The sequence below is a fragment of the Eutrema salsugineum genome, unplaced genomic scaffold (genome assembly GCF_000478725.1).
Source record: "Eutrema salsugineum unplaced genomic scaffold, Eutsalg1_0 scaffold_5, whole genome shotgun sequence".
Classification (NCBI taxonomy): Eukaryota; Viridiplantae; Streptophyta; class Magnoliopsida; order Brassicales; family Brassicaceae; genus Eutrema; species Eutrema salsugineum.
In genome coordinates this window covers 8,839,587-8,859,356 of record NW_006256612.1, presented here as the reverse complement: position 1 = coordinate 8,859,356, position 19,770 = coordinate 8,839,587, and the positions used below count along the sequence as shown (strand labels likewise).

The 19,770-nt window shown below is 36.2% G+C and overlaps 5 protein-coding genes across 11 annotated transcripts; 3 read left to right on the top strand and 2 right to left on the bottom strand.

Annotated features, from left to right (window-relative positions):
* Positions 1–2,617: 2,617 nt before the first annotated feature.
* LOC18992992 (RING finger protein 5) lies at positions 2,618–4,127 on the bottom strand. The gene is made up of 2 exons (XM_006416456.2): positions 3,987–4,127; positions 2,618–3,492 (listed from the first exon to the last, which is right to left on the bottom strand). Exons 1-2 carry the CDS (start codon positions 4,102–4,104, stop codon positions 2,774–2,776), a joined length of 837 nt encoding a protein of 278 aa, XP_006416519.1. The 5' UTR covers positions 4,105–4,127; the 3' UTR covers positions 2,618–2,773.
* Positions 4,128–7,158: 3,031 nt separating this feature from the next.
* LOC18992991 (pathogenesis-related protein 5) lies at positions 7,159–8,237 on the top strand. Its single transcript, XM_006416455.2, has 2 exons — positions 7,159–7,243; positions 7,405–8,237. Exons 1-2 carry the CDS (start codon positions 7,189–7,191, stop codon positions 8,085–8,087), a joined length of 738 nt encoding a protein of 245 aa, XP_006416518.1. The 5' UTR covers positions 7,159–7,188; the 3' UTR covers positions 8,088–8,237.
* A 369-nt stretch (positions 8,238–8,606) lies between these two features.
* On the bottom strand, positions 8,607–12,051 carry LOC18992990. Of its 2 annotated transcripts, none has more exons than XM_006416454.2 (6): positions 11,604–12,051; positions 9,839–9,965; positions 9,494–9,648; positions 9,335–9,397; positions 9,173–9,241; positions 8,607–9,085 (listed from the first exon to the last, which is right to left on the bottom strand). In XM_006416454.2, exons 1-6 carry the CDS (start codon positions 11,814–11,816, stop codon positions 8,969–8,971), a joined length of 744 nt encoding a protein of 247 aa, XP_006416517.1. In that variant the 5' UTR covers positions 11,817–12,051; the 3' UTR covers positions 8,607–8,968. The 2 variants fall into 2 exon arrangements, with proteins under 2 accessions (XP_006416517.1, XP_006416516.1); XM_006416453.2 differs by having other exon boundaries at positions 8,611–9,085; positions 9,494–9,633; positions 11,604–12,047.
* A 1,428-nt stretch (positions 12,052–13,479) lies between these two features.
* On the top strand, positions 13,480–15,994 carry LOC18992989 (methyltransferase-like protein 2). Of its 5 annotated transcripts, none has more exons than XM_024153443.1 (9): positions 13,480–13,931; positions 14,010–14,220; positions 14,312–14,451; positions 14,579–14,612; positions 14,754–14,829; positions 14,926–15,103; positions 15,184–15,273; positions 15,362–15,454; positions 15,602–15,686. In XM_024153443.1, exons 1-8 carry the CDS (start codon positions 13,620–13,622, stop codon positions 15,407–15,409), a joined length of 1,089 nt encoding a protein of 362 aa, XP_024009211.1. In that variant the 5' UTR covers positions 13,480–13,619; the 3' UTR covers positions 15,410–15,454; positions 15,602–15,686. The 5 variants fall into 5 exon arrangements, with proteins under 5 accessions (XP_024009211.1, XP_024009210.1, XP_024009209.1 ...); XM_024153442.1 differs by having other exon boundaries at positions 13,481–13,931; positions 15,566–15,994; XM_024153441.1 differs by having other exon boundaries at positions 13,481–13,931; positions 15,355–15,454; positions 15,602–15,981.
* A 1,602-nt stretch (positions 15,995–17,596) lies between these two features.
* On the top strand, positions 17,597–19,741 carry LOC18992988 (protein BRASSINAZOLE-RESISTANT 2). 2 transcript variants are annotated; one of them, XM_006416451.2, is made up of 3 exons: positions 17,597–17,640; positions 17,902–18,255; positions 18,768–19,741. In XM_006416451.2, the coding sequence occupies exons 2-3, from the start codon at positions 18,004–18,006 to the stop codon at positions 19,503–19,505; spliced, it is 990 nt and encodes a 329-aa protein (XP_006416514.1). In that variant the 5' UTR covers positions 17,597–17,640; positions 17,902–18,003; the 3' UTR covers positions 19,506–19,741. The 2 variants fall into 2 exon arrangements, with proteins under 2 accessions (XP_006416514.1, XP_006416513.1); XM_006416450.2 differs by lacking the exon at positions 17,597–17,640 and having other exon boundaries at positions 17,818–18,255.
* Positions 19,742–19,770: the final 29 nt, after the last annotated feature.

Sequence of the window (19,770 nt, the reverse complement as noted above, 5' to 3'; positions counted from 1 at the left end):
AATATTATAGTTAACTATAACAAGATATAAGATTATAATAGTATCATCTTAATTATTCACTAACTTTTAGCCATCGTTACGTAAAAAGGAATATCAAGAAGTAAAATTGAGTCCATACTTTTAAGCACATTAACTGGACAAAATAAAAAATAGTATCGACATAATAAAAAATTTTAAATAAGTAAAACATCATAAAGATTTTCATTTAGATAAACACTTATCACCCATGATCAAAAATATAATGCAGAAAAAGCAAGATGCGTGGGCCAAACGTGTAATGGAATAATATCTCAAATCCTAATGGTACGACTTTTCTTTCATCACCAAATGTGAAATCGCGAGTACTTTAAGTTCTAGTCTTTAGTCTAGACCCAAAGAACATAAAAAAAGAGTCTAGACATGTCTTTTTTCCCCTTCTTTTTTGTATCCCTTTTGCACTTTGTTAAAGATCATTTTATTTCAAATGATTTTTTTTTTTTGAAGAAAGAAATTTTTATTTCAAATGATTTCCATTCATATTGTAAAACACTCGGTATCGGAAAAGGAAAATGCAAACATTCGCGATTAAGACACCTCATTGCAATGCACCATAAAAGATACGAATCGATATGGTACCGAATATTTCATGAGCGTAACAGAAAAAAATCTCACGTATAAAGAAAATGTTGGATAATCACAGTCAATGGCCATATATAATTTGAACGAAATCAATTTTGAAATTTACAACCGCTAAATAATAGCGCAGACACGCAGATAAACTCCTTTGTGTAATAATAGATCATGAATCAGCCCTACAAGGCTACAACTCACTACTTAGCTCACCTGTTTTACTACTGACAAAATCTAGTTTAATTGGTGGGTGAATGAAGGTCTCGATAATAAATTAAATATATCAATTTCTGTAATTACCAATCCAAATTAACCGATTCCATCATCCGGTCCGAACCAAACTAAAAAAACTGATCTATGTTTTAAAGCGGCTAAGTGATATATCATGTTTTCTACATCCAAAAACTGAAAACCAAAACTAAAAACCAAAGAAAGAAAAAACTGATTAAAACCGAAGTTTTTGGAAAATTAAAGATCAATTTCACTTAACTCCCAATCTAATTCGAAACCGAAGCCAAACCAAACCATCTATAATAGATTATGTTTTATTTTAAATATTTATTAACAAACCGAAAATCTAAAAGATCGAAATTCAGATTAAAAACACCCACTAGACAACTAGTGTAAAATAGAATTACCAGAAAATAATTATTAAGAAGGCAAATTGATCTGTTGGACCATCGTTTTTTCTTGAAAACCCCTTCACTTATTTCCTAAGGGAGTTAGGTGCTGAAACTCGAAGCATTGCGAGAATGCGAGGTTCCCTTCTTCTATTTACTTTCATAAATGTTAAAACAAAACTAATTTTATTTTTCATCACAATATGAGTTCTATTTTTAGCGGCAAACATATAGCTAATTTTGTTCCGCAGTTTGAAATCATGAAACTCGAAAACTATGATGATTACTCTTGTTCAATGTTTTAAACGTTCAATTCGAATTTTGCTTCAAATTATTGTTTCAAATCTTTATGGACAATAAACACCACCGTATGATATTAAAAGTAATGCATTAAGACCAAACGTAAAGTTGTGACAAAAAAAAACATATAATAACAAACGTCAAGTATCTATAATAATATTGAGTAAATCATTTCTGTTCTCTTAATTCAAACTAACGTGATCATTAGACACAAAAAATAACTAATGTGATCAATGAAAGGGATGCATATGGCTTCATGGCGCATTAAATCAAACATAGAAACGAACGAAACAATAAATAAGCATGTTTTGTTCAAAAAATACCAACAAATAAGCATGTGGTCATGTGTGCATGAAGGAAAGGCTTTAAGACATGTTCATGAACGTATGCAATTTAAATAAGTAACTTAAATTCAGAAAATATTTAATTTGAACCAAATGAAGTGGAGACTGTGTGTATGTGTCAACTCCCTGACAACAAATAAAAATAAAAATTTACGATGGGTCTCAAAGTTAGATTTCGATTTAGCATTTATAGCACATACATTCACTTCCACGAGTTCAAATTGTTAAGTTTCAGGAGAGTCCAGAAGTTAATTTTATTCTGAATGGTTACTTCATACTTCCTGATAGTTATTAATTAAAAAAGACTCAAAGTGCATTGGCTGCATGTGGCTTAAATATAGGTATATCCTCAAGGCAGACAATTCTTTTGGTAGCTACTACTACTGAGCAATAGGGAGCATCTTATGTCTTGTCTTCCAAACCTAACACTATTACTATAGAGAATATCTATTTGCTGCAAAATCTTATCTAAAATGGGAAGAAGACATAGTAAAGTTAAAGACAAAGTAAAGTTAAAGACAATCCCTTAAAGAACAAACAAACAATGTAGATTGAACCATCAGTAGATTCATCGTAGTCTCTATACAATCCTAAGCTCCCTCAACGTAAGAAAAAAAAATTCAAGGAATTAGCCAACCCATGACATAATGGTGAATAATGATCGATTCTTCAACATTATGAGAATAAACTGAACACCATAAATCTATAAGAAGACTCGCAAAACAAAATCCGTAAGAAACATCAGTAAGAGAATCCGACATGTATTATTAACATATGTATGAACAATTTTGCTAAGCAAAAAAGATTAACATGCCAAATCACAGCAAATTTTCCCGGTTTTTTATGCAATCAAATCTCGAATAGAGAGTGAATGGAAAGCTAGCAAATCGATTTTCATCACTAGCTTAAGACGAGGGAAAACACAACGATGATGAAAACAAAGCCAAGCAATGCCTTCAAGTGATAGTCTTGTTGTCCTTGACGCCCCGTGTGCCTGTGATAACTATGCATATGCGAGTGTCCTCCATGGAATGTGTTCGAGAACCCGTGAGGGAAGCCTCCAGAAGCAGCAGCACCATACATGGCTGCATCAGGGAATCCATGGAACTGGAGGTTAAACAACGACGGAATCAAACCACCAAAAGCTGCAGACAACGTAACATTCCCAAACCGAGCACTAGCCATTGGAGCTGCAAAACCTCCCATGAACCCTCCAAAACCATGATGAGCAAAACCATGGTTAGGCTCAGGAGGCTGTGCTGTTTCGGGTCTCTGTCCCGATGGACGGTTTGGCACTTCCAGTCCCGGTATAGACTTGGATCGAGGGTCAGTGGATGATTTACCTCTACCGTACAAAGGAACCAACTTGTCTTCTTCGATGACGGCTTTGCAAACAGGACATTCCTTTGAGAGGGAATGGAGATGGAGCCATTTGTATAAGCAAGGCCAACAGAACAAGTGACCACAGAGAGTCACAATCGGGTCTTGAGCCAAGTCCAAGCAGATGTTACATTCAAAGTTACCCGAATCATTATTGCTGTTTGAATTATTGCCGCTAGAACAAGAAGGGATATCAGACATTGATTCCACCAAAAAAACCTCTGTTTTTTTCTTAACTCCTACACAGCATTAATCACATCAGGATTTGAATTAAGTAAACAAACAATGGAAGATAACACAAAGACGATTACTTTAGCTAATCAACTACTCTCACCAGACAAAAATTAAAATCAGTTTGCTCCAAGAAACCAAACAAAAAAAAAGTGATTCCAAATTCGCCAATTTGATTGAAATTTTGAGGATTTAGTAACCATTGGTGGATCATTAAAGCTTTAAAAGAAGAAGAAAAAGGCCTAAAGATTAAGTGATTCCAAACAAGCAAAACGGAATCATAAACCTCCAGATCTCTCCGTTAAACCACTACAAAACATCGGTCATATAATCCGGCGATTAAAAAACCAAATCATCTTGAAACCGTACCAAATCAAGAAAATCATTAACTCAGGAACGGAATTTTCCCGGGAATCGAAGAGGAAATAGAAAAAGAAGCAGCGAAATTAGAACAACAAGAATCGGAACAATCTGAAACAAAGTGAATGATCGGAAAATATACCGAGTAAAGGTTGGATCGACGATCGATCGCAATCCGCGGGGAGCAACGTTTGCTTAAGGGCTAAGATTGGTCGGAGACATGAATCATCGAAGAAAAATCTTTTGATTAACTGATTCATTTTTTTTTCCTTTTCCTAAAAGTTCTAGTTTAATTATTTCACCCATGAATTTGACGTGTCATCGAGTGGTCCCCACATCCACGTGAGCACATTGTGTGCACGTGACGGACAAGTAGTGTCTATTGAAGTCAACTATTTCTCTCATTGGACGTGTTAGATAAGTATCTAGTCAATGATAAAGTACTAGTATCTAGTAAAAAATCAATGGATGTAGATTAATAAATTAATAAATAAATATAACAAAACGTAAAAGTTTTTTTTTTTTAATGGCATGGGATGTAGATTTCGTCGCTCTATTCACAAGTTTTAGCTTGATGTTTTTTCCTCGATCTCTGTATGTTTATGTTGGATTTGAATGTCTTTTATAATTTTAACATATGCACAGCTGGTAATGATTGGAATATATATATTCACAAGTTTAGTATTTATGCCAGACTTACAGTGACTAGTCTTTGAGCTGATGAAATAGTAGAATATGTCCCGTCTTTATAGGAGAAGTCGGATCGCAAGATTTGAATTCAAGATCACCGCTAATTTCTCTGCTCTATGATGCATTCGACTTCTTTGCCGGTATTGGACAAGGAGATTAATTGTGCCTCCCACATGAAACTGTTTCTCCTCACTCCACTTGAAATAGAAACCACGGTCGTAAAACGCCCATCCTTTAATCTGAGCCACCAAAAAATGAAATATTTTGCTAGCTTGGTAGTGCATGGTGGAGGAATGGGACGATTCCCAAATCAATAGGCTTCCATCTTTTTCTTTCCGGTGATGAGACCCTAAACCCGAAAATGTAAATTTTTCTTTCATTTTGTCAAGAAAATAATGTAAACGTAAAAAACGATACAAAGCTAACAAGCCTCAAAGATTTATTTATTTCTAAATAATGTAATCCCTATAAGTCCATTTCCTCTGCTTTGGTTTTTTATCTATTTTTGTTTTACTTTTTAAAAGTTTTATGAAATAGCTAAGCAAGCACTCATTCACACTCTCCGAGTTAGTCATATATATCCAATACCGATCAGACTCGGAAACGAGAGGTCTCCGGGCATTTAGAAAGTTTTATATTCGTAATAGAAGGGTTACGTAATAAACACGAAACCTGTAGGTCTTTGATTAGGGCTATCAAAATGGAAATGAACATGAATAAAAACGAGTTTTGATTGTAAACCACAGACAGAGGTGGATTTGGATGTAGAGAGTTTATTGGCTACATATTTCTTTCTGTTTTCTACTTAGAGAAAACTCTCTTCATTTCTGACACCATTTTCTGAAAATGTAGAGTACGACTTAAACTATCGCATACAAGCTGAGATGCGTTGCCTTTCTTTTATTTACAATGACTAATATCCTTCAATAGTGTCGTTGGGTTACCTTTACTTTTTGTCGCGGATTCATTGGAATTGTGACAAAAGGGTGTTGCTTGAGTCAAAACAGCATGTCATAATAAAAAATGTTTTGATTTGGTCGGTAATGAAAAAACATATAAACTTGCTGTCCCAAAAAGATGCTAACCTATGTAGCATGTACCAGCCATCTTACGTTTATAATTTTCTTTCATTTTTTACATATTTTCCTTTTAATTGTGTTCAGTTTTTCAAACCTAATAAATAAATCAACTGCTGTTTTTGAATATTATGTACCATTTTTAGTTTATAAAACTTAAGGTGGCTACGATATAAAGTGGTTTATGTATTAACAACATAAATATGACATCATCGAGGATGAGCTTACATAACGCATACTGTGTATAAACAAAAAAGATTAATGAAATCCAAGGTGGACCGTGGATCAAATCTTTAAATAAATTTCATATGTTGTTATTAGTTGAGAAGATGGAATGTAAGCTTTAAATGTTCGATTGTTATATTCATAGTCGGTTATGAGGCAAACCGTATACAGAAGAAATAGTTTATATTTTGTAGGAAAAAAAAGTAAATATTAGTCTTATTCGAAAGTAATAAGGGAGAAGTATTTTAGCACAAAAAAGAATAAGTGAGAAACACACCAGGTTATCTTTTCAACTCTAAAATGACTACGAAATCTCATTTTGCCTTTAACGGTTAGGTTTTATGTATGTCAATTTGTGTATACCAGAATCGTGTAAGGCTGTAAGCTCTCTCACATATAAAAGCCTAAAAGGCAAGAAGGATCTTTTGTGTTTTTTTGGGTATTTTTCTACAAGGAAAAAAAAAGTTAATTCGTTTAATGGAAAGGGGCCTTAATCTATAAGAGGAAACAAAAAAAAAGATTATACAACCATTTATGCTACGGAAAACAAAATAGAAATGTTGTGTATACTAGAATACATTATTGTATTTCTTTTGTCAATTCCCCCTAACCTACTTGACTTATAAAAGTCGTCTATATATCGCTTCTCTATTTATTTTGATATGTCCCTGAAAGCACAACTTGTGGAATTTAATTTTGTCTGTACCTTGGCCGGACAATTTTAATATTGAGATATTTATTTCAACTTTTATCTTAAGAACGTTTGATATACAATTCTTGTAGTACATAATAACAATTTTTTTATTGTTAAACTATTATCTACTTTAAACATCTAACTCTATATGGTAATCATAGTTGTAATCTCATCATACACTTTCAAAGAGTTTTCGGACTCTAATAACAGTGATAGAATTTTTATTCAATTTAAGTGTTCAACTGTATATAGGTTTTGGTTCAGTTTGGTTTATTCAGTTTTTTTATGTCTGTTTTAGTGTTACCTAGGAATAGCAAACGAATCACCGTTTTTTATTTTCCTATGTATAGCAAAGAGTAACTAGTCGTAAGTGGTAACCGTAGTAACTAGTATATATTCAGTCATCCTTTCGATTTCACCCAAAACTTTATATTAAAGTTGATTTATTTCAATTCTCATAATCTTGGTTTTAATCAAGCCAGATCTCTTGTTGTCAGTCTTTACTCTTTAATTAATATAATAAAATGATTTACGTTAAAATCAGAAAATTGAACCGGTAGCAGCATGCAGTTGAAGAGAAAAAAAAAACTATAAATAGAGGAATCCTTGTGGCATTAACTTTCAATTCATCATTACACATTCCATACTTGAGATTAAAAATGGCGACTTTCTCAGGATTACACCTTCTCTTCTTCTCCTTCTTCATATCTACAGGTATGCATACATACATTTTGCTCTTCCATGCAAACATTTTTCAAATAAATCATTTTTCCTCATAATTTAGAATTGCACCAAGTTTTTCTTGTTAATTACAAGCAAAGAAAATGATATAACAATGTAGTAATTAGTTAATTTCGAAATTGTATATTTGCAAGGCACAATTTCCGTCGTCTCCGGCACCGTCTTCACCATAGTGAACAGCTGCAGCTTCACCGTCTGGCCCGGAATCCTCACCGGAAACGGCGCACAACTCATGGACGGCGGATTCGCATTAAACCCAGGAGCTTCCGTCGACGTAACCGCACCCGCGGGATGGTCCGGTCGATTCTGGGGCCGAACCGGCTGCAATTTCGACTCCTCCGGCGCCGGAAGCTGCATCACCGGAGACTGCGGCAACAAACTAAAATGCGGCGGCGCCGGAGGAGCTCCACCAGCCACACTCGCCGAATTCACAATCGGCACAAACGGCGGGAACGATTTCTACGACGTAAGCCTCGTCGACGGTTACAACGTCCAGATGGAAATCACGACGGGAGGCGGATCAGGGGATTGCCAAAACGTTGGGTGCGTTTCGGACTTGAACGCCAACTGTCCGAACGATCTACGCGTTTCGGACGCGGGTAATGTTGTTGCGTGTAAGAGCGCTTGCGAGGCTTTTAACAAACCGGAGTTTTGTTGCACCGGTTCGTTCGGTAAACCGGAGACTTGTCCTCCTACGGATTACTCGAGGATATTTAAAGGAGCTTGTCCCAAAGCGTATAGCTACGCATACGACGACGCTTCGAGCACTTTTACTTGTGCCAATGCTAATTACTCCATCATTTTCTGTCCTAGATAGATATATAGATATGGGATATCCTTTTATCATTTATATCAACGACGATTTGTATGTAATACTGCAGAATCGCGGAAATTAAACAAGTTTTTGCAGAATGAGATAAATTCTGCTGACTGATATTATAATGAATAAATTACTGAACGAAATTTATTAAAAAAAAATTGTATGATTATATAACTTTTATTATTGCACAAAGAAGAAGAAGATAAGTGCATGGAGAGAAGTGAAGAGGAAGTTAGGTTGTACAAATACTTCAAACAAAAAACTTCCATTCGATTTAGGTTTATAGGGTTGAGCTAAATAGTGTTGTGATCTATCATAGTCCTGATTCCAGTAAAAAGATGAAACTCAGAAGTTTGGAGATGCATAGTTGAATTAGGAATCACTTTTACTTGAGAACTAAGCTCTTAATAATTACAAATTGTGTTTCAACTTTTTCTTTTGTATCGAAACATCCCATTATGGTTTTCAAAGTACTGCTATTACATTCACACTTATCTTACTCTGATATCATGTGCACTGTTTTTCAGTTTAAACATTGAATTTGATTTTGACTTTTAAGTATGAAAAAGAAATAAGAGCTGAGAGAAGTCATATCAAAACATATTTACATTCTAACATACCAATATCTATCCAGATCGGATCAGAACAGAGAGTTTCAATAGGGAGCTTTAGAGAGTCATGTTTCATGGTTTCATGGTCATTTGGTGTCTTGATGGGGTACTTACATAGCTAAACAACAGAAGCAAGAGGAAACAGCATCTACTCTTTAGCCAAACATCTCCAGAAATAACTAAAAACTAGCAGCAAGCCACAAATGGTTAAACAAGTCGGCGGCAAACCGTACTTACATGATCTGTTAAAAAGTCAGGGCTTTTCTTTTAGCTGATGCAGTTAAGATCAGTGTTTCTGGCTTCCTTTGATTGCAACTTGCAGGCCTTCTTCATTCTCTTTGCAGCTTGGACAAACCCAACAATAACTTGAAGCTCATCCATTTGCTGTGTTTTACAACATTTTAATGCATCATCAGAACAAAGCTAGAACTCATGAGACAATCTGGTGAAGGCTCAGAAGGATTGATGTACCTGAGACATGAAGTGCCTCTGAACGATGTCAATTAGTTGTTCCTTTGATGGATTAGGAATTGCATCCACCTACAAAGAGTTTAGTAAGAAGCAAGCACATAGACAGTAGAGTTGTAAACTGAGTAAAGAGAAGTTTTCTTCTTCGTCTTAAAATCAACTTACGAGGTTGAAATGTCGCCAATACTTCAGTAAAGCAGGCATTTCCAGTTTGCTAAGATCAACCTTCTGCTTGAAAGCATACAACATCGCATCAGTAAACCTATGATTAGTTCAGGATTATGTTCAATATCAAGTGGAATAAATCTCAAAAATAACGCATACCAAGTTTTCAGGAGGAGTAAAACCCGAGCTTTTTGATTGTGAGTCAGATGATAGAGACCTGCTCATAGTCTTGTGAGATGACCGCGATGATCTCTGCGCTCTTGGTTTCGACTTATGAGGCTTCAGTGTGTCCTCAGATGCTGGAAAAGAAACAACTTATCATAGAAACAAGACTGAGAAAATCAGTTATATAGGTTACTACTTTTGTCTCCAGAGAACAATATGCCACTTAGTTAACTCATTGGAGACAAAAACAATTAAGTTATCAAAGTTTTTGAGGCTTTGAGCAACTGACAGAACCCTTAAAAAATCATTATCCTGAGGAAAACAAGGAACCAAACTTACTCATATCGGAGCAATTCCTCTGCGTGTTTTCGAAATCTAGATCATCGTCTTCTTCGTTTCCAGTAGGAGCTTCAATGACACTAAGCGCATTCCTCTGCAACTTTACTTCTATTCCATTTGTCAAAACCTAAAAAGAAAAAGAAAAACCAAAAAAGCACAACAATGATTCGGATTAATTATTTTACTGACATAAAACAACTAAACAAGTACTGACATATTTTCATTTAAATAAGCTCTATAAGACGAATATGATATGTTTCCTAATAAATTAAACTTTTTCTTATTTTCCATAGGAATTCTGGGAGACACGAACTGGTGGAATGTGATATCACTATTAGTATAATATATTCGAAGTAGTGAGAAAATCGTATATTAGTTCGATTGTTCATTAAAGTAAAAAGCCAGAATATGCTGAATTTACTCCTTTTGGTCCACATACACAGAGACACTCTCAAAAAGATCTTGCAGAACAATTTATAATATAAACTTAAACCAACCAAAGGAAAAAGAGTTGATAACACTGCTTGGGGACGAAAATGACTCAACTAAAAAAGAAAGAACAAAATTAAAAAAAGGCCGTAAAAGAAATGATTACCATTAATCAAAGCTATTTAATTTTTCTAAAGCCAGCTTGAATCTATAAGGTGGCGAAAAAAGGATAAAATTGTCAAGAAACATGATGGAGAATTAAATAACAAGTGCATATTTGTTATTATGTTTTTTCTGAACAGGCGCGAAAATAAAGTAGCCTTTTTTTTTGCCTAACTTAGTTTTACAAACTCAAAATTCCCTATTCCCCTATAGATGATTCCTGAAATTGAGCCTGAATCTTAGCAAGAAACATCAAAATGGATACTAAAGATGTTTCAGAAACTTTATTAGATGAAAAACAAAGTTAAAGCAGAAAGCACGGCGAACCAGCACAACCGGCGCAAACTCTAGCTCAAAGCATTGACAAACAGGTCAGAAACAGACTGTCTTCCATACGAGCAACTGATGATATTCAGCTTGCTGATGGCATGGAAGCATGGTTTGCTTCGAGATGATCACAGCTCTATTTTTTAAATATCTGCTGTAAAATGCTATTAAGACTCTCAAGAAAGATGCACTTGTTGTAAAAACGATTTTTTTTTTTGGTTGAATAAATTTAACATTCGATTCAAAAAAAAAAAAAAAAAAAAACAAATTTAACAAGGGGAAAAAAATCAATGAAGGCTTCATGAATAACCTAACTACCTAAGAACCCAAATGCAAGTTTGAACAGTGTAAGATCCAGCAACAAGAAATCAAAACAATAATGGTAACTGAAATGCGAACATGCATGCAAGAAGCTCAATCGCCAGAATTCGAAAATTACAGATTTAACATTGGCAAAGACAAAAAAAAAGATGATTTTTTTCACTAATAGACTCTTAACTCTTGGTTTAATGATTAGACGCGAGGAGATGCAAATCTATGATAAACATTCGATTGTGATTAATGAAATCTGTAACTAGTAAATCGAGCTGCATTGATGTTATATCATTAAAGGAAGACATTACCCAGAACTAACTCATTTTTGGAAATCTAAGAAAAAAAAAATCAAAATTTGAAGTTCAAAATTCGAAAACCCCCAAATTCTCATCATCGATTCAATAGATTGAATTCAAACTTGGTGGTAAATCCAGAGATTGCAGAGAAACCCCTAAATTAGATCGAAAATTATATATTTTACCAAAAAGGAAAAAAATCAAACAAATCAGCTAATTTTTTTATTTTGACTTACCAGCCAATGCCAACCACCGAGACCGACAGCTTTTTTGACAACACCTTGAAGACCAACGAGGACCGATTTGGTACGGTTGTTTCCGGTGACGACCACTTTAGTATGACGTGGCAAAACTGATAACTCTTCTTCGCTACTGCTCTCGCCACATAAGCTCTGAATCTGAGGGAATCCTCCATTGACGATCCCGGAGCTATCCACAGTTTCCAGCATTTTTCTTCTTCTTCTCTAATTTGTTTTTTTTTTCTCGATTGTAAAAAAATCCCTCGAATTTCAGCTCACAACACTGCTACAAAATCGAAGATCATGCATTGCGAGAGAGGGAAACATCAGATGATTGAGCGGGAAAGTGGAGAGGATTCGATGCAAATTATTAGGGTTTGTCCCACAAGAAGAAGCAGAGAGAGTAAGAGAAAAAAAGGGAAAAAAGCAGAGAGAGAGAGAGAGGAGAGAGAGAAGCAGAGTAATAGTAAAGAGGAGGAAGCGAGGGAAAGATGAGAGAGAGTGATAATAGCGACCGGTTCCCACCACGTTAACCAATAAAAACTCACCACGTAAGCATTGTACTGAAACTGTATATGCGTTATGCAAAAACAGAACCAGTTTTTTTTGGATTTAACCGGAGGGGTACTTTTCGTAATTTTAGACACGCGATTGACCTGAATGGTTGACTGGTGTTTAATAAAGACAGGGATGCATGGGACCCATTCGGTCACTGGATGACGATTGTACCCTTCCTCACGTCACTTTTTCAATTGGTTTTGAAATTTGGATTTCCTTTGTCCTTATCTTATAATTTTCTTTCCTTGAATAATTTGCTACCGAAATTGTCTTTTAACATTTTTTAAACCACGTTGGGTAAACATGAGTGAAAGGAATGGAACAGATACAGCAAAAATTCATAAAAGTAGATATGATTTTGATTTTTTTTTTCATTTTTTTTTACTTATTTTACTATATGAAATTACAGCATGATGGTTGGCGTATGGTGTGGTTTCGTCACAATACCCCAAAGTTTGCGTTTCATGTGTGGATCACAATCTTCAATCGATTACCAACTGGGAATCGCATGTTACATTGGAGCACACAACTACATACCTCTTGTGTCTTCTGTCTTCATCCATTGGAAAGCAGAGAGCACTTGTTCTTTGATTGTCCATACACATCGCAAGTATAGAATACCCTAGCGAAGGATCTTCTTGGAGACGACTTTACAAGTAGTTGGGAAAACATTCTAGCTTACTTAACTCATCAAAATCAGAATCTTATTCGAGATTTTACAGTCAAATACTTGTTCCACATTACTCTTTACCACGTTTAGGGTGAGCGGAATGGTAGACGTCATGGTGAGCACCCGACAACACCACAGAAGCTGACAAAGAGAATAGACAAAGGCATGAAGAACAGATTCAACTCCCATTCGACTACTGGGGGACAACAAATATGAAGACGGCTGCCAGCTTTGGATAGCCTCAAGATCACCAAATTGAAGAATAGCTAGTAATACTTTATGCGATTTTAATTTCTTCCAAATCATGCAAACATCATTGATGTAAAAACGTTTTTTTTTTTGAAACATTCTTTAAAAAACAAAAAAAAGAAATTACAGCGATGGTTCAATTATTTGTCCATAACTCTTTTATGGGGTCATTGTCATAGTCACAGTTTACAATGCCCACCCACAAATAAAACCGTCCCCATATTTGGGGAAACTATCAAAGCGACCCCTCACCAGACCCCTGCTTCAATTATTTATAACTTTTAATGCTTACCATTTCCCTCCCATCAAAATCTATGTTTTTTTTTTATATACTTTTTAAGCCTAAGCAAGTAAGCATTAACGAATAAATCTAGACACCAGAATCGGTTTTTTCTTATTTGGATTAATGAATCAAATCCGTTGGTTACCGGCGAATTTTCCAGGGTTTTGCCTGTAACATTCAAAATTATATGGTTAATTGTTGTCAGTTGTAAAACTTGGAGGGGTTAACGAGAAATTGGAGGGATTTGTTGTTTATGTTTGAGCCAGAGCTAGAGAGTGTTCAGCCGTCAATGGCGAAAACTGATAAGCTAGCTCGGTTCCTTGAATCTGGTATCTTCGAATCCGAAGACTCCAAATGGTTCTTCTTAGACCCAGTTCGTATAATCAATCGATCATATACCCGATTAAGAGTTTCATCTTCTGCTTACTACTCTCGTTTCTTCAATTCGAAGCATCTCAATCTACAATCCAGCGACCCTAATCCGAAAAAACGAAAACGGAAGCAGAAAAAACCTAGCCCTCATCTTCCCAGTGCAGGAGAGCAAGCTTCTAATCTTCGTCATGAGGTCATAACTCCCCGTGTTAGTTTTTTCTCTCTGTGTTGAGGACTAGAGAGATTGACAGTAAATGGTTTCGAATTCCAGGGAGCGAGGCTGTCTTTATCGGAAGCGCATGAATCGCTTCTACGGGAAGTCGAGCTGTTGAGTTTAACGAAAGGTCTAAGTGATGATGATGATCCTAGTTTGTTGACCGAGTGTTGTGGCGATGAACTCTCTTTTGTTGAGCTTGGAGGAGTGTGGCAAGCTCCTTTGTATGAGATCACACTGAATTCGAATCCACATTGCGGTAATCCAGGTTTTTGTTCTCATCTAATTTACTTGCTAAAATCCTATGTGAAAATTATGAACTTGATGGTGTATCTCATGGGATTTTGTGGTCTTGATAGGTTGCTCAACTGAGAAATGCAGTGAACAGAGAGTGTTTAAAGTGTTCAATAACCTAGTAGTGAACGAGGCAGAAGAAGAAGTTGAAGCCGAGTTTTCCAACCGGAGATATATAGTGCCCAGAAAGAGTTGCTTCTACATGGTTTGTGAATTGTTCTTTGCCTATTGCTGTCTAAAGATTGTATTTTTAGCTGATCAAGTTGATGTGTGATATGTTCTTCTGGTTTTACTTTCATTTTCCGGTCTCGCGTTTCTTTTTTCCAATGAAGTCTGATTTGCTGCACATCCGAAACCTTGTTCCTGGTAACTATTGTGCTGTATAGTCCATATAGACGTTTTACTACTTCAGAGCTTTGTTGATTGGTCCTAAGTCCTTTGTTAAAAAGATCAGTCATGACCTTATCGGTAGGCGATGTATTTATCATCTTAACGTCATATATGCAGCTAAACCTGAAGAAGGCTTCAATCTTATAGTTATTGATCCGCCCTGGGAAAATGCAAGCGCTCATCAGAAGTCAAAGTTCGTTCCTGCCTCTGTTATATGTTAATATCGACACCAAATGTGCTTGTGAGATAAGCTGTTCATGAGCCATGTTTGTTTTGCTTCTTGTTCTAGGTATCCAACATTACCAAACAGATACTTCTTATCCCTCCCAATCAATCAGCTTACTCATGCTGAAGGAGCTCTTGTGGCTTTATGGGTGACCAATAGAGAGAAATTACTTAACTTTGTTGAGAAAGAGCTGTTCCCTGCGTGGGGAATTAAGTACGTAGCGACAATGTATTGGTTAAAGGTGAGTCCAACTTGCACTTCTCGATCCCCATCTTGATTTCTGAGTTTGCGTACATGAACTTGAAATTTAAAATGTTTCAGGTGAGACCCGATGGTACACTGATTTGCGATATGGACCTGGTCCATCATAAGCCTTATGAATATGTGCTACTAGGCTACCGCTTCACCGAAGTAAGCCAATTCTTGTATTTGTTTACTTGAATAATCATCTGCAAATAGAGCTTCTGTTTCACAGCCGTATGTATGTCATAGCTTGCAGAATCAATACATAGGTCAGATTTCAATCTCTTGGATAAGAACAAAATAATCATAAGCATCCCTGGAGATTTTTCGAGGAAACCTCCAATTGGAGGTATTTCAACTGCTTTGTTTTATCAAAATCAAGAGCGTAATGCAGTTTGTTCAAATTTTGCTGTCTAGTTCCCTGATTCTTTTTTTTTTTTTCACTTGGAAATTTGTGTAGAGATACTAATGAAACATGTTCCCGGGCCTCAACCAGCTCGGTGCATTGAGCTATTTGCTAGGGAAATGGCTGCTGGATGGACCTCTTGGGGAAACGAACCGCTTCACTTCCAGGACTCGAGATTCTTCTTGAAAGATTAGTGGGTGCATCAACTAATCTTTAGCACTGAAGATTACTGGCTTGGGCCAAAACTCTATGATTGTTTTTCTATGGCTCGTTTTCATGATGAGGACAGTGAAGAGACCTTTGAGTAGCATCAGAAGTTATGGTTCGGTGAAACGACATCGTTTGAAGTCAATGTGAGAATCAGGCGAGAAGCTTACTGATAGATTTCAGAACTGTACTGTACCATCAATTTTTTTTTGATATCACTGTACCATCAATTTAATAAGCTTTTTCTTTCTTGTCATCACAGATGTTTCAGGAAAAAAAAAATATAAGTACAAATGAGATCACATACTATCATTTATTTTCTTTTAACAAAATATATGAAAGAAACTGAAGGCAAAAGCGTGTAAAAATGAATTCAATAAGTGACTACTCGTTGGGAGATCATATCTGCTTTGAGAGGGGTCAGAATGTGGGGCAAATCCACTATCCCATTTTCCTATTATGTTCAATGAACTATACAATTTTTTAAAAAACATGAAAATTAAAGAAAATCATGATCAATGAAGGGAAGGGGCCCAACAATAATAATTCCAAGATAGTTGATTGTCATAGCAATCAAATAATAATATGCTTACAAACCACAAAACAATTCGACTATATTCCAAACATAGTAGAGGTTTCCAGTTTGACTGAATAATGTTTTGTGAATAAAATGTTGATTCTTTTTTACAGTTTCCAGTTACTGACTGTTTAGTAATCTGTAATTAGTAGGACGATAGAATAATTACATGTTTTTCTATCATTCACACAATTTTAAGAAATCACGATTTTATTCAGCTATTTTACAAAACTTTTTTCAGCATATTATTTTAAGCAATAAAAGATATTAAGCGGAATTGATAAACTAATCCGATGCAAAAGTGCCTTCAAAAAGATATATATATGCATTATGCATATCGCGCGTTGTACAAATTAAATGAATTAGATTACGAAGTTGAAAATTACTTAGTCTAGAAATTAATTATAAAGAGAAAGAGGATATATATAACAAGTTTCATTTTCGCTTGAACTCAGACAACTCAGTTGAGAAACTTGGTCACACGTCAGGAGTTTCCATCGTGTTGATTAGATCCATACAATCCGCCACAAAGACATAAAGCAATCCATTGCTCATATCAAAAAGTTTTAGCTCTTAATATTAACTACATATATATTATGGGCTCTAACTTTTAAACGTAGTTGAAATATCTTAATTTGTTTTCGTTTTAAAGCTCACTGTTCGTTATTCTACTTGCACGTGTTAAAAGAAGGCCGTGGATGGTATTCTGGAAAATGGACTCTGGAGGGATCTTCTTTGAATGTTTTAGCTACTGAATATGTTGCCATGTATAGTAATGAGTTTGTTAAAACCAAATATTAAATTATGATAAAAACTGTAGTTCAATATATATAGAGGCAAGCTTTCCAAATTTTATAAAATTACTAACAGAAATATAACTTATGCTGTTCCATAAGAGTTTAGTTAATTTTATACCCTAATCATCTACCAGATCGATTTACATATATTTGTTGTCACAATGCTCTCAATTAAAACCATTACTGGTCTCGCTAAAATGCCAATGAAGTAAAGAAAATAGCAATCATTGGATAGACACATGATATCAGGACAAAAGTGAGCACTTCTTTTGTTTTTGTTCATACTATAGTGACAGTTAAATTTTAATTAAGAAAAAAGCATTAATGTTTATGAGGCTTAAATTAATTTGTTTTCTATTAACATGGCCGAAAAACCAATCAGATGGGCTGTTTTGCGGTCATACATGAAAGGGACCCACCTCAAATAAGCGGAGCCCACATGTCTCACATCTTTTCTCTTTATAATCTGGTCATTTTACACAGATTGAGAGAAACATACATACATAACAACGTACAGCTTCCACTGATTCGTTACGCAAAACCATACAGTAAGTTACGTACGCCACAGCTTTTCTCACCATTCGTCAACTTTCGATTGACACGTGGCTGATTTACGTCAAATCACCAGTAAATTCTCTATTGTGAACCTGCGCGTACTCGAACATTCACCTAAATTCACCCATTTTATTTTTATTGTTGCTTTTTTTTTTTTAATAATGAAGAAAGATTCTTCTATAATTCCATCGAAGAGAGAAAAGCGTATTCCTCGTGAGCACTAACTTCTCACTCTTCTTCTTCATCTTCTTCAGCTGAATCACAATCCGTGCGTATAATCTGCAGCGACCTGTATTTATACCCGATTCGGATCGGTTTCGAAGGTGGTTTGGGTGTTTTGAGTGTTGGGGAAGAAGATGACGTCTGACGGTGCGACGTCGACGTCAGCAGCAGCGATGGCGACGAGGCGGAAGCCGTCGTGGAGAGAGAGGGAGAACAATCGGAGGAGGGAGAGGCGGAGAAGAGCTGTGGCGGCGAAGATATATACCGGTCTCAGAGCTCAAGGTAACTACAATCTGCCTAAACACTGCGACAACAATGAAGTGCTCAAGGCTCTTTGTTCTGAAGCTGGCTGGGTCGTTGAAGAAGACGGCACCACTTATCGCAAGGTGAGTATCATTCGCATTTGCTTTAGATCTGAGCTTATCTGTCGATGTTTCTCATGTTTTAGCTGTTGAATCTGTAGTTTTGGGATCCCTGGATTCAAAAATTCGTTTTCTCGGTTTTCTTTTCTGAAAATAGAATTCGAGCTTTTCAACGACATTTAGATGAATTTCATTAGTGAAATGGGAATTTTTAAAAGTGGATCTAGTTTCCTTCTGATTTTACTTGGAGAAAGTGAATTTAGGGCGATTCTTACTAAATCCAGAGTCAGTGGAGAAGATAATGGACTTCCTTTTAACATTTGCTTTCCTTTGAGTTACTATATTTAGATCTCTCCCTTGGCTTTTTAGTGCATCTAAAAATCTCAGTCATTGCTTCTTTTTCTTGTTTTTGCAGTTTTTATCACATAATCTTAGTGGAAAAGGGGTCTTTTGATCCAAAGTCTTTATAATTCTCCCTTTTCTGGAAATTGATTGTGACATTGTTGTGTACTTGTCTATTGTTCTTTGAACATCAGGGACACAAGCCTCTCCCTGGTGACATGGCTGGATCATCCTCGCGGGTCACTCCTTACTCTTCCCATAACCAAAGCCCTTTTGAAAGTCCCATCCTTTCTTACCAAGTCAGTCCGTCTTCTTCTTCATTCCCAAGTCCTTCTCGTGGCGGCGACACACACAACATCTCCAACATCTTCCCTTTCCTCAGGAACGGTGGGATTCCTTCATCGCTTCCTCCGCTTAGAATCTCAAACAGTGCTCCAGTCACTCCACCAGTCTCATCCCCAACTTCTAAAAACCACCCCAAGCCATTGCCCACTTGGGAATCTTTTACAAAACAATCCATGGCCATTGCTGCTAAACAATCAATCTCATCTTTCAACTACCCGTTTTACGCCGTATCTGCACCTGCGAGTCCCACTCATCATCGCCAGTTCAATGCCCCTGCTACTATACCTGAATGTGATGAGTCTGACTCTTCGACTGTTGATTCGGGTCATTGGATAAGCTTTCAAAAGTTCCCACAACAGCCATTTCATGCCGGCCCTGGAGTGCCAGCCTCTCCTACGTTCAATCTAGTGAAGCCCCCCGCACCTCAGCAATTATCTCCAAACACTGCAGCAAACCGGGAGATTGGTCAAAGCTCGGAATTCAAATTTGAGAACAGCCAAGTTAAGCCATGGGAAGGGGAGAGGATCCATGATGTGGCTATGGAGGATCTAGAGCTCACCCTTGGAAACGCTAAAGGTCGTAGTTGAGATAAAGAACAAAAGAACCTGTTGTGGCATGTCGAACTGGAAGGATTGTAGTCTTCGTGTGTTGTTCAGTTCATGGTTTTGGTTGTTGTACTAGAATCGATATTCATTGTACCGGTGAGTTTGTTTTCACAACCGCATTATTTGTAGATAGAATGTTTAAGATGTATGTTTCTATCATCATCCCTTCTAGATCTTGGAAAACATTACAAATATATTACATTATTAAGTGGCTTGAACTAGAACATATATCATTCAAACTTGAGAT

Excerpts from the sequence above, each read along its gene's own strand:
- LOC18992992 (XM_006416456.2), bottom strand. The coding sequence starts at position 4,104 with ATGAATCAGTTAATCAAAAGATTTTTCTTCGATGATTCATGTCTCCGA. Across the intron at positions 3,493-3,986 it reads GTCGATCCAACCTTTACTCG|GAGTTAAGAAAAAAACAGAG; the intron begins GTATATTTTCCG and ends AATGCTGTGTAG.
- LOC18992991 (XM_006416455.2), top strand. The coding sequence starts at position 7,189 with ATGGCGACTTTCTCAGGATTACACCTTCTCTTCTTCTCCTTCTTCATA. Across the intron at positions 7,244-7,404 it reads CTCCTTCTTCATATCTACAG|GCACAATTTCCGTCGTCTCC; the intron begins GTATGCATACAT and ends TATATTTGCAAG.
- LOC18992990 (XM_006416454.2), bottom strand. The coding sequence starts at position 11,816 with ATGCTGGAAACTGTGGATAGCTCCGGGATCGTCAATGGAGGATTCCCT. Across the intron at positions 9,242-9,334 it reads ATTGGCGACATTTCAACCTC|GTGGATGCAATTCCTAATCC; the intron begins GTAAGTTGATTT and ends AACTCTTTGTAG. Across the intron at positions 9,086-9,172 it reads AGAGGCACTTCATGTCTCAG|CAAATGGATGAGCTTCAAGT; the intron begins GTACATCAATCC and ends TGTAAAACACAG.
- LOC18992989 (XM_024153440.1), top strand. The coding sequence starts at position 13,620 with ATGTTTGAGCCAGAGCTAGAGAGTGTTCAGCCGTCAATGGCGAAAACT. Across the intron at positions 15,104-15,183 it reads CGACAATGTATTGGTTAAAG|GTGAGACCCGATGGTACACT; the intron begins GTGAGTCCAACT and ends AAAATGTTTCAG. Across the intron at positions 15,455-15,565 it reads GAGGAAACCTCCAATTGGAG|AGATACTAATGAAACATGTT; the intron begins GTATTTCAACTG and ends AAATTTGTGTAG.
- LOC18992988 (XM_006416451.2), top strand. The coding sequence starts at position 18,004 with ATGACGTCTGACGGTGCGACGTCGACGTCAGCAGCAGCGATGGCGACG. Across the intron at positions 18,256-18,767 it reads ACGGCACCACTTATCGCAAG|GGACACAAGCCTCTCCCTGG; the intron begins GTGAGTATCATT and ends TTTGAACATCAG.